The 12,409-nt window shown below is 34.4% G+C and overlaps 1 protein-coding gene across 1 annotated transcript; it reads left to right on the top strand.

Moving 5' to 3' along the window:
* Nucleotides 1-1,987: 1,987 nt before the first annotated feature.
* On the top strand, nucleotides 1,988-7,568 carry LOC106776173 (RNA-binding KH domain-containing protein RCF3). Its single transcript, XM_014663530.2, has 8 exons — nucleotides 1,988-2,882; nucleotides 3,690-4,163; nucleotides 4,338-4,586; nucleotides 5,057-5,272; nucleotides 6,230-6,309; nucleotides 6,396-6,504; nucleotides 6,883-7,009; nucleotides 7,146-7,568. The coding sequence occupies exons 1-8, from the start codon at nucleotides 2,223-2,225 to the stop codon at nucleotides 7,163-7,165; spliced, it is 1,935 nt and encodes a 644-aa protein (XP_014519016.1). The 5' UTR covers nucleotides 1,988-2,222; the 3' UTR covers nucleotides 7,166-7,568.
* Nucleotides 7,569-12,409: the final 4,841 nt, after the last annotated feature.

Genomic DNA, 12,409 nt, shown 5'->3' on the forward strand with positions numbered 1-12,409 from the left:
AGGTTTCCAATATATTTACGATAATGCCACCGTGCAGTAAGAGACGTCGATTTTTCACGAAACCGACGTCTAATGGGTGATGTTAAACAGCGTTTTTGCACTAGTGTGCTTGTATATACTTTACTTGGGTTGAGTCTAGTATGTTCATGTTGGTATAATTGCATGTTTTTTATATAATTAGTTCACCCTTGTTTGTTTGTATTGTTTTCTTTTGTGATGATCATCCACTTGGATGAGAGTAGATGGCGATGAGATTACTTTGGAAACCACTCTTGACGGGGATGACAGTACTACAGTCTAGTCCACTAGGCTTCACTTGATTAGCCTTTTATTTTGAAGAACTTATCATGTTCTAAGTTTTAATTTCTTGTATTTTCATGGAAGAAACTTTAGTATTCCATTTTCAAATTCTAAGTACTGTTTAAAGATAACTGTAATCTTATTACTCTTGATTGCTTTCTATTATTATTCATGATGACGTTTTGATTATATATGTCTTTAACCGGATGACACAAATATTGTATTTTCTTAGCTTACTTAATTTTATTATTAATAGTAGACTCTCAAAGTGCAATGAAATGTGAAATATTAAAACAAGAATATTTGTTACAATATTTATATAAATTTTTTGAAAATTTTTATTTATTGGAGATCAAGCTAGAAGTCGGTGGATCTGTGAAATAAACTCAAAAAAATAGTCTACAAATGTAAAATGGATTAGTTCGATTCAATATTTATGAGTCAAATGTAAAACAGACAAAAATAAAGTAAATCAACTTAAATTGTTACAGCTAATCAAAACTCATCTTAATAAGTTATAAAGTGTAGTATTCATCATCAAATATGTTAGGAAAATAATACAAAATATTTAAATTTGAACAATTCTCAAATAATATAAATAAGTATATTAAATAGTTTTTTAATATCTTGGAAGAGAAACTCCTACAAAACTTACTTTTTTAATTACAAAATTAAACTGTACTTATTTTCTGGACTTTACTTAATTTACTACAACTATTCATATTATATATAACCTTTTCCTATAATTATTATATTGTTATACAAGTTATAAAATCATCTCACTTCAATTTTTTCATTTTCCTTTTTTGTCTTCCATTTCTTTTTGAATCATACAGAGAAGGAACAGACATAGAGTTTGATGACACGTGTATCCAGAAATAAGTGAAAAATGTTTTTTCAAAATCTAACTCAGTCTTCATAACAAGACAAAGAATTAGTGTTAAATAAAATATAATAAAAACATGCCCTCACTCCTAATTAAAATAAAATATAACAATTAATCATATCCTTCCCATCATGTATTTAAAAGAACCCTAAATACCAATAAACAACAGGATTACTTGCAAGAAATGAGAGAATCACTCCTAATAACACTATAGTTAGCTAAACAAACTAATGCTCAAACTTTATTTTATATATATTGATATTAGATAAAATCGAGAGGAATGCGATTTTTTTTTTCATACTAGTATTAGGTAAGAAAACAGTCATTAAAAAAATTATTTAAGTTTTACCATAATTATCGATAATAGTATATTATTATTTGTATTTCATTTGAAATCACGTAATCATTTATAATAAATTTATTATTTTTTGTAATAGTTACCTTTAAAGTCATACTTATATAACTAGCTGGAGTACATCATTGTATATAGAAATTAAATGATAAAAATAGTTTATTTAAGTATTATATATAGAATTTAATTATATTAAAATCACGTATTAAGCAGCGTATCTGATTAGTTGATAAAAAATTTCATATACAAATATTTAAAAGTAAGTTTGTTTATACATTTATCTTGAACAGTTGAGAGTTGAAGCTTGACTGTCGAGTTGAGTGGCAGTGATAGCATACTATTTTTTTAGGTATATATATATATATATAAACCAATATTAGTATTATTATTATTTAATAATAATAGTAATAATATATATATAAAAAAAAAAGAAGCAATAACTCACTTGGCTCACGTTGCTGCTGGAGTGTGCAAAGGAAAGATACTGGAGGGTTGTTTCTAGGGTTTGCGATGGAGTTTGGAAAATCAAATAAGTCAACAAAATTTCTGTAATCCCATATTTTTCTTGAAACAATGCCAACTGGATTGTGTTGATTTAGATTCACCAAGCTGCTGCTGCTGCTGCGGATAAGCGTGCGCAGCCATAAACAAGTTTGAATTTCCGAAAAAACCCAATCAAACACCATGGAACGTTCTAGATCTAAGAGGAACTACTACTATGACCAAGACTATGATTCTGAGACCGTGGCCAGGACCAGGCCGCGCTATAACCACCACTACAGCGCCGGTGCCGGGAACCACCGCCACCGCGGCGGAGGCGCCCGTCATGCAAAGGCGCAGGACTCGCAGCTCAGCGTCACAACCAGCTACCGCATTCTGTGCCACGATATGAAGGCCGGCGGCGTGATAGGAAAGTCCGGCAGCATTATAAAGTCCATAAGACAGCACACCGGCGCGTGGATCAACGTGCACGAGCTCATGCCTGGGGATGAGGAGCGGATCATCGAGATTTCGGACACGCGCCGGCGAGACCCCGAGGGGAGAATGCCAACGTTCTCGCCGGCGCAGGAGGCGCTGCTGCTGATCCACGAGCGGATTCTGGAGAGCGACGCGGCGTTCGGGGTGGCAGAGGAGGAGGAAGAGTACGGCGGGAGGGGCGGCGGCGGCGGGAGAGACCGCGTGGCGACGAGGCTGGTGGTGTCGAGAATGCATGTGGGGTGTTTGTTGGGGAAGGGAGGGAAGATTATTGAACAAATGAGGATGGAAACCAAGACGCAGATTAGGATACTCCCTAGAGATCACAACCTTCCGCGTTGTGTTTCCATGTCTGAAGAGATTGTTCAGGTGCCCAACCAGAAAAAAATAAGCTTGGACTGTTTTTCATCTCATACTTAGATTGCATGCATGATATGCTCTGAGCTCTAAAGACAAACGAAACCTCCTTCATTAATTTTGTTGAACATCGGTTTGGACTGTGAGGGAGCAAGTTACTCTCATCCACCCTTGCTGAATTTGGAGGATACTAATTAAAATTCAAGAACCGAAGATATTAATGACTGTTTTTTTTTTCAGTTTCACTCTGCATATTTACCCCTTCATTGATCAGCTTCGCGTAAACTAATTAACTAATGTAATAAATCATCGATTGTAACTGACTTTGGCTGAGGCTTCAAGTGCTTTGGAAGTTGTCCTTTTTTAAGGTTACTTTCAAGTTTCACCCAAAATGCTGGAAAGGAGGAATGATGTTGGGGTTCAAAGCAAATTTTCTTTGCATTGTGGGTTGAGTTTATTCTATGTTGGATCATTGAATTTGTGCTGCATTCACCCAAGTTTTTTAGTAATATGTTTTGATTTAGTGGTGGATCCTGTTCTTCTGTGATGATCTTGTTGAACTTGGTAGATCGAGTATGCATTTATTGTTTGATACTTGCGTGAATTTAGTTTGTTTATTGAAATAGAAAGCAGGCATTACAATGCCTATTTGAAGATAACATCTTTTATACTGCTTTCATTGATGATGTTGATATGAGAAATAGGGAGATGTATGATTTTGCTTGGCCATTCTATAGAAATGTGTGATTCATCTGGAAATTTACACATTTTAAAAGTATATGGACTGAAGGTTTGCCAATTATGTGATGTTTTCTGTAGGTAGTAGGTGATGTAAATGCTGTAAAGGATGCTATAGCTAATATATCATCACGGTTGAGGGAGAGTCAGCACCGGGACCGTAGTCATTTCCATGGACGTGTACATTCACCAGAGCGATTTTTCTCTCCCGACAATGATTATATTCCTCATGTGACTAGTGGATCTCGTAGATCATCTGTGGATGGGGCCACTTTTGGATCACGAGGTTCTAATACAACTAGCAGAAACAATAGTCACTCTGCAATGAATTATTTAATGGAGCCTGGGGCTGCTCCTGTTGCCGATGACGTGCAGGGCTACTATGGGGAGGAACTGGTTTTCCGTGTACTCTGTCCAGTTGAGAGAGTTGATCGTATAATTGGGGAATCAGGTGGAATTGTAGAGTTCCTTCAGAATGAGGTTGGTGTAGATGTTAAGGTCACTGATCCTGTTGGTGGTTCGGATGAACAGATAGTTATCATTACTTCAGAGGAGGTACTTTTCTTCCCTTATTTTTTTTAGATGACTATTTCAGGTTGCAAGTGTTCTAGGCACAATGCTTTCCCTGCTTAACTTCAATATTTTTTTTGGTGCAAGTTGACATATTACCGCTTAGATATGATACATCACATGTTTAAAATTCTAATTGTTTCTAATTATGTACACAAGGGTCCTGATGATGAGCTGTTCCCAGCTCAAGAAGCTTTGTTACATATACAAACCCGCATTGTCGATCTTATTCTAGATAAAGACAATACTATAACCACCAGGCTTGTTGTCCCATCCAGTGAAATTGAATGCTTAGACGGAAAGGATGCTTCACTTTCAGAAATAAGGAGGTTGACTGGTGCTAATGTTCAAATTTTGCCCAGAGACGAGCTACCTCCCTGTGTTGCAAAAACCGATGAACTTGTACAGGTTTGTCATTTATCCCACAGCTGGCTTATATATTCTATCAGATTCCTTTGATAAATGTAGTCTATAAGTGTTAATGATAAATGTGTAACTTAATAATGATGATAGATGTTATTCCTCAAAGCATCATACTGGGTGTATGTGTACTACTTTACCAAAAATTTACAAACTAAAGAAGGTCCTGTTTCATTATTAAAATAATTCTCCCATACATGATATAGAGAGGATCCAGATGAGAGTGAGCTTGGGCACAATTGTAGGCTTATTGTCCCGTGACTTAAGCCTCTTCACTTGTGGGGTAACACTATGGGCATGTTTACGCTCCCTCCCATGATTCCCGGATAGGCAGAAGCCTCATGCACCCAGTATAGATCCAAAGCCTTACCTTCCTGTTCTGTAATGTTAAAACAAAGACCTGGACACTCAAAATCTGCTTTCTCCGTTTCTCAATTGCTTCTTTATTGGCATTACAGATTGTAGGAGAGATTAAAGCAGCCCGAGATGCTGTTGTGGAGGTGACATCAAGATTAAGAAGTTATTTGTACAGGGATTTCTTTCAAAGGGACATAGTACCACAAGTTTCATTGCCTGGTGTGGAGGCATCTTCTTCCAATAATTTAGTTCCAGTTACTGAAACTCTCACGACCTATCAAAATATGCAAACTGTTGCCGCAACCCTTCCATTAAAGGTATTCTTTGATGCAATGAAAATTGCCATATTATCTTCAATATATTGCCCATCATCTTTATTTATCTGTTATTTAAATGATTAGCATTTTTATTTTATGTTTCTTGTCTTCTCTGAAAATAACTTTTGAGCACAGGAATTAAAAAAGTTATTTTTTTCTGTTCCATGAAAATTTCTTATTTTAACCAGTAATGGGGAATTTTTTTCATGGGTGGTATACCCTTTTTCTTTGTTTGGGATGGGGATGAGGTTCTGTTCTCATACTGTATATTTTTTACTGTTACGCACTTGAAAACCCGCCCTCAAAAGCTAAATATTAAGGGGAAGAACCATATACTTAAACACTTTTCTAAGCGACCATACTACTTGATGTGAGATTTAGGCTTCGTATTATACTAAATTCCCTATCAATGAACTCTTTCTAAGAGTTGACTTCTCAACTACTTTTACTTTAGGACACTTTATTCAATGACACTTCACTATACTCTCCCATTGATCAGAATCTTCCGTAGGTAGTTAGATACTGAAATCAGTTATGATACCAACTGATAAGCACTCAAGGACTTCGAGAATCTACCTTCAAAAGCTGGCTATTAAGGGGTGTGAACCAAAAACTTAATATTCCACTGAGTATTCCTTACTAAATTTTGGACTTAACCACCCCATAATACCTAAGTTCCTATCATAAGGAGTTGTGTTGTATCATAAAAATGGAATTTGTCTGATACTGTTAATGTAGAGCAAGTTATTTTTGGAACATATGTTATCTATCGATCAAGCAATTTTTTTTTTTTTTAATTTTTGCAATGGCTATTTAAGTATAGTCTTGTATCTCGGGTGTTCTCAATTTTCGGTGGCCAAACCATATAATTAAAGTTATGGCTTCAATTTAAATAATGTTGTTTTCTATTTGAAGAAAAAAAGGAAGTTTTAATGTTTTTCTATATTTTGTCGAAAGGAAACTGGAGGATCAAGCACTGAGATAGTAAAGCAGAAAGAAAGTGATCGCCGCGATGATGTGCTTAGTGGTTTAAATAGGTAACTGGTTTTTCCTAATTTTACAATAGGACGTGGTACTGTGTCTTGTGCCTCTCTAATGTTTTATGTTCCCACCTTCTGGTTAGGATTGCTGTGCCTCTTGTCACAAGGAGTACACTTGAAGTTGTTATACCAGAGTATGCAGTACCAAAGCTTATAGCAAAATCCAAAAGCAAGCTTTCCCAAATAAGCGAGGTGTGTTGATTTGATCTTTTAGTACCTTACTTTGATATATGGATTGTTAAGTGCTAGAAAAAGCATACCTATTCCAAGTTGTTCACTTTTGTGTCCATGTTTACTCTTTATAATCGAGTAGCTCTCCACTCCCCCAAACCAAATTAAACAAAAGAACTAGCAATTTAATTAATTACTCATAGAACAACAATGAAAGGATTTTTTTCTTTACATTACTTGACTTGTAGACTGTATCTAGATCATGCTAGATTTATTTTATTATTTAACTTAAAGAATGAAAAACAAATCCGATATTTTTTTGATTTAGATTCTAGAAATTGTTATAATTTTATTCTAGAAATAAATAATTTGTATTCACAAATGTTTTCGTGGTAACAGTTATCAGGAGCCAATGTAACCCTAGTAGAGGATAGACCAGACGTGACGCAGAAGATTATTCAGATATCTGGAACTCCAGAGCAGGCAGAGAGAGCCCAGAGCTTGCTGCAAGGGTTTATTTTGAGCAGTAAGTCCTTATGTGTCAGACGTGATTTTTATTCTCGTGAATGCAATTGTTTTTGTCATGATTTTTTAAGAGAAAACACCCATGGTTTGTAAATAAAAAAAAAAATTGAATCGATATTTGCTTTTTGTTTTAACAGCACAAGAAGACGGCCCTTAAACTACTGAAATTCCGAAAGCTGGTTAGACTAAAGGGAAGCATGATTTAGTGCCTGAAGCATTTTGTTCCATGCACTGATTGGATTTCCATGTGTTTACAAGATTGTTGTGGCCAAGGGTTGAAATTTTCAACGAGAGAAGCATCTCCGTGTAAATGTTGTACTAAGAGAGCTTCTTTTTTAGTTTTGTTAGTCTTTTTAGCTAGTGCATGGGAGCAATTGTTGGCTACCCCTAGATGCTGTTTTCCTAGTTGATCTCATCTATTAATTTGAGTAAGTAAATCACAAGGTTTTATTAATCAAGCCCGAAATTTGGGAGGGGGCTTCTTCCTCTGAATACGGGTTTCTATTACACGATGTTACCTCATTTAACAAATCCAAATCACAAGTTTGAACAATGGTGAATTGCTGAGTTGAAGCTAAATGTTTCTGAATATGCCTTCTATAATCAGCATATGGATTAAGGGTGAAATAATTTGAATGATCAGAAAATTTTTCAATGAACATTAACGACGTGCCTTACAGCTGCAGATGCAAGTAACAATGGGATGATAAAAGCTACTTTGAGTTTGGGTGCTGTTGGACTTCAGGTTTTCAATAAAGAATGATAATGTTGGAGAAATAAAGGCAATGAAGATGTAAAAATGAATACCTGTTTTTCATCTTCAGGATAAGAATCAATACATGTTTTTCGCCTTATACAAAGATTGTGACAAGCTAAGAGAGTGTTCAAAGTAAGATGGGAATGAAAACTTATTTTTGACCTTCAACAAAGATTGAAAAAAAAAAAGGGTAAGAGATAGGGAGAGGAAATTAGAGTCAAGGAAATTGGAGATGTTTGTAGTATAGTGATATAAAGAAAAAAAAAATTAAACAAAATTTACAATTTTTTTTATGAATATTAAAAAATTATTATATTATAGTATGTACAAAAATACTAAAAAAACACTAGTTTGAATGGTAGGAGATTCGATTATTTATAATGAATTGTCTAATTTGAGTTTTGTTCACAGAATCAAATGCAAAAGCTAAATTGATATTATATAATAAAAATTAGAATTAATGACACGTAGGTATAATTCCGTATTAAACTATATTTATAACATAATAAATTAAAATATTTTATTTAATAATTTATTTCAAAAGGTTAAAATATATCTTGTAATAAAAAAGTTACTCAACTTAATTTTGTTCGTTTTAATAATTCACTTCAAAGGTTTAAAAAATATATTTACAGTAAAAAAAAAAAACCATTCTTATTGATATTATAAGTTTTGTTTTACATTCTTTTAATTTATCGTTTTAGTAACAGCACAATAAAAGATAAAAAGTTAATAAACTAATTATCTTAAAATATATCACTAATTTATCTATATTATCATTAAACGAGTCTAAAAATATACATTAAATATATTTAATTATATAAGTCTACAAATATAAAAATTAGATGAGTTTAATAATACATATTAGATAATTATGTCCATAAATAATTAAATGAGTATAAAAAATTAAACAAATCTAAAATATTCATTAGACGAATATAATCATATGAATCTATCCATATAATAATTAGACAAGTATAGCAAAAAGCATTAGACGAGTCATTATATTCAATAATTTAATGAATATAACAAAAAACATTAATAAGGTCTAGTAGTACAAGTTGGACAAATCTACCCATACATTGATTGTATTAGAATAAAAAAATACAGTCTGTTTATATACTAATTAGACGAATATAATTAAAAAAATTAGACGAGTCATTTCATTCATTGATTAAACAAATATAAAAAAACATTAAATGGGTCTATCAATACGCTAATTAAACAAGTCAAAGAATACACATTAAAGGAGTTTGTTTGTCTATACAATCATTAGACAAGTATAACAAAAACCATTAAATGGGACATTGTATACATTGATTACATGAGCTTAAGAATACTCATTAGAAGAATGTCTAAGCATTGATTAAAAGCCTCAACAAACACTAGACCAATTTGTCCATACACTGATAAGTTGAATTTAATAAAATACATTAGACAAGTTTTTTCATACATTGATTAGACAAATCTATTAATACACATTAAACGAGTTTGTCCACTCACTGATTATACAAGTCTAGTGGTACACATTATATGAGTGTGTCCATATAATGACGAGACAAGTCTAACAATACATATTATAAGAGTCTTTCGATGCACCAATTAAACGAGTTAGGAATACACATCAGACGAATCTTTTCATACATTTATTAGATGAATGTAACAAAAAATATTACACAAGTTTAACAATACACATTATATGAGATTGTATATACACTAATTAGACAAGTATAAAAAAAATATATTTTGCAAGTCATTTCATACGTTGATTAGAGAAGTTTAGGAATACTTTGATTAGATGAGTTGTTAATGAATTGATCATATCAGTCTAGCAATACACATTAGACAAGTTTGACAATAGACATGCTTTTTTACAAACAGATTAGACGAGTCTATTAATACACATTAGACGAGTCTATTCATTTACTAATTAAATAAATCTTGCAATATACATTAGATGAGTTTATTACACTAATAAAACAAGTTTAGCAATACACATTAGACGATTTTATACATGCACTGATTAAACAACTATAACAAAAAACATTAAACACAACTCTATCCATTATTTGATTAGACGTGTATTGTAATACACATTAGATAACTTTGTCCATACACATTAGATGCATGTGTCCATTATCAATTACAATAATTAGTTTTAAATTGTAATAATTAGTCTTTATTAGCTAATTTTTGTATATTTACTTTCCCTTTATTTAATTTAATTGTCAGTGTTAAATATCATTTATTATGATTGATATTATAATAATTGATATTAAAATATCAATTATTATGATTGATATCAATGATATTATAATAATTGATATTAAAATATCAATTAATATCAATTATTATAATTAATATTACAATAATTGATATTAAATTGGTATAGTTTATTTCCTTTTAACTCTTTCAAATTGGGTTATCAATTTGTATATTTATACTATTGTAATCCAATGATCAAATCAATTCATTTCAAATACTTTCTATATGGTATCAGCCTAAAACAATCCTCTTCGTTTCTTTGTTTTTTTTTTCCTCAACACAGGACGTCGCTCCTTCCTTTCTTTTTGCCTCCCATGGCCAACAACAACTCTTCATCTATTAGCAACCCTCATGAGCCATCAAAACCATTCACTTGCATCACCCTTAGCAGTGTCACCAAGCTTCTACCCTCAAATTACCTCACTTGGAAACTTCAAGTTGAAGCTCTTCTTGATGGCTATGATCTTCTCAAATATCCAGATGGATCCTTTCCTGCGCCGCCGATGACTATCTCCACCACCAGTGTACCCCCAACTCCAAATCCTGCTTATCAAACCTGGCGTCGACAGGACCGTCTTATATACGGTTCTCTCCTCACCACTCTCTCCCCTGAAGTGGCATCCCTGGTGTCTCAAACAACGACATCACATGATCTCTGGACTATTCTCCAACGCACCTATGCCAAGGCATCTCGTAGCCACCTCAAGCAGTTAAAGGAGCGTCTCCACACAGCGTCCAAAGGTACCCAGTCCATCACCACCTACATGCATTCTCTAAAGCAAACTGCAGATCTCCTTGCCTCACTCGGCTCTCCTGTCTCCGTTGAAGACATGACTGACCATGTCTTGCGTGGCCTCGACGATGGTTATAGAGCTGTCATTGACGGCGTCAATGCAAGGGACACTCCCATTCTTTTTGATGACCTCCTCGAGAAGCTTCTCATTCAAGAACTCTCCCTTGTTGCTGCTCAACGACAGGTTCCTGCTCCCATGACAACCTTGAATGCACAGACTCGACCCAATCATTATGATAAAACTTGATCTAGACAATTTTCTGCATCATCATCCTCACGCCCTGGCAATCACAAACCGTTTCTTGGTCGGTGTCAATGGTGCAATGTCAAGGGCCATGTTCTGTCTNAGTGTCACACCTTCAAGCAGCAACACCCTGGTGTCCCGATGCCTCNTCGTTCCTCCTNTGCTAACCCTAGACAGGTTCAGGTTCATACTGCAACCGTTGACACTTCTCAAAATAATTTTTTGGTTGATAGTAGAGCGACGCATCACGTCACCAATGATCTTGACAATCTAGCGCTTCATCATCCATACACGGGTCCAGACTCATTGTTTATGGGCAACGGTTCAGGTTTAAACATCACTCATTTTGGAACATTTTTACTTAATGATTTATCCCTCTCCCACACTTTGTGTGTTCCTTCCATGCAACAAAAAATCCTTTCTGTCTCTCAACTCACCAAACAAACTAACTCTGNTGTTGTTTTCTTGCCAAACTCTTTTTATGTTAAGAACTTGCAGACAGGTCAAATAACCCATAATGGCTCATGTGTGGATGGACTCTATCTCTGGCCAGCCAACTCTCTGTCAGTCCACTCTGTCCGCACAGACTCCTCTGCTTCATGGCACCACAGACTTGGGCATCCCTCCTCTTCTATCTTCACATTTATTCAGCAGCATTTTTCTTTGGGTTCAATTAAATTCCAGCAATCAGATTGCAACTCATGTCAAATTAATAAAAGTCATAAACTTCCTTTCAATGAATCCACTCTTAAATCATCTTATCCTTTGGAAATAATTTTCTCTGATGTATGGACTTCCCCTGTTTTATCCATTGATGGTCTTCGCTACTATTGCATGTTTGTTGATAATTTTACTCGTTATATTTGGCTATATCCGATAAAACGTAAATCTGATGTGCAAACTCTGTTTCCCAAATTTAAGTCGCTTGTTGAAAATTTCTTTCATTGCAACATCAAAATTCTTTACACGGATAATGGTGGTGAATATATTGGTCTTCGTCCGTTTTTAAGCACTCATGGAATAAGTCATCACACCACCCCACCTCATACACCTGAACACAATGGAATTTTCGAACGCCGGAATCGGCACATTGCCGAAACTGGTCTCTCTCTTCTCCACCACTCAGGTTTGCCCCTCACATATTGGCCTCATGCCATGAAAACAGCCGCCTATCTCATAAATCGTCTCCCAACACCAATTCTTGGGTACCAGTCACCTTATTCCAAATTACTCAACATTAGCCCGGATTATCATAAGTTAAAGTGTTTTGGTTGTTTGTGTTTTCCCTGGATTAAACCGTATGCTAACCATAAACTTGCACCAAAGTCTGTTATGTGTGTTT

The sequence above is a fragment of the Vigna radiata genome, chromosome 10, assembly GCF_000741045.1.
Source record: "Vigna radiata var. radiata cultivar VC1973A chromosome 10, Vradiata_ver6, whole genome shotgun sequence".
In the NCBI taxonomy this organism is placed as follows: domain Eukaryota; kingdom Viridiplantae; phylum Streptophyta; class Magnoliopsida; order Fabales; family Fabaceae; genus Vigna; species Vigna radiata.

What these genes read in the sequence shown, in the direction of transcription:
- LOC106776173 (XM_014663530.2), top strand. Translation starts at nt 2,223, where the DNA reads ATGGAACGTTCTAGATCTAAGAGGAACTACTACTATGACCAAGACTAT. An exon ending in CCGCAACCCTTCCATTAAAG is followed by an intron (nt 5,273 to 6,229) that starts GTATTCTTTGAT and finishes TTTTGTCGAAAG; the next exon opens with GAAACTGGAGGATCAAGCAC. An exon ending in GTGCTTAGTGGTTTAAATAG is followed by an intron (nt 6,310 to 6,395) that starts GTAACTGGTTTT and finishes CCTTCTGGTTAG; the next exon opens with GATTGCTGTGCCTCTTGTCA.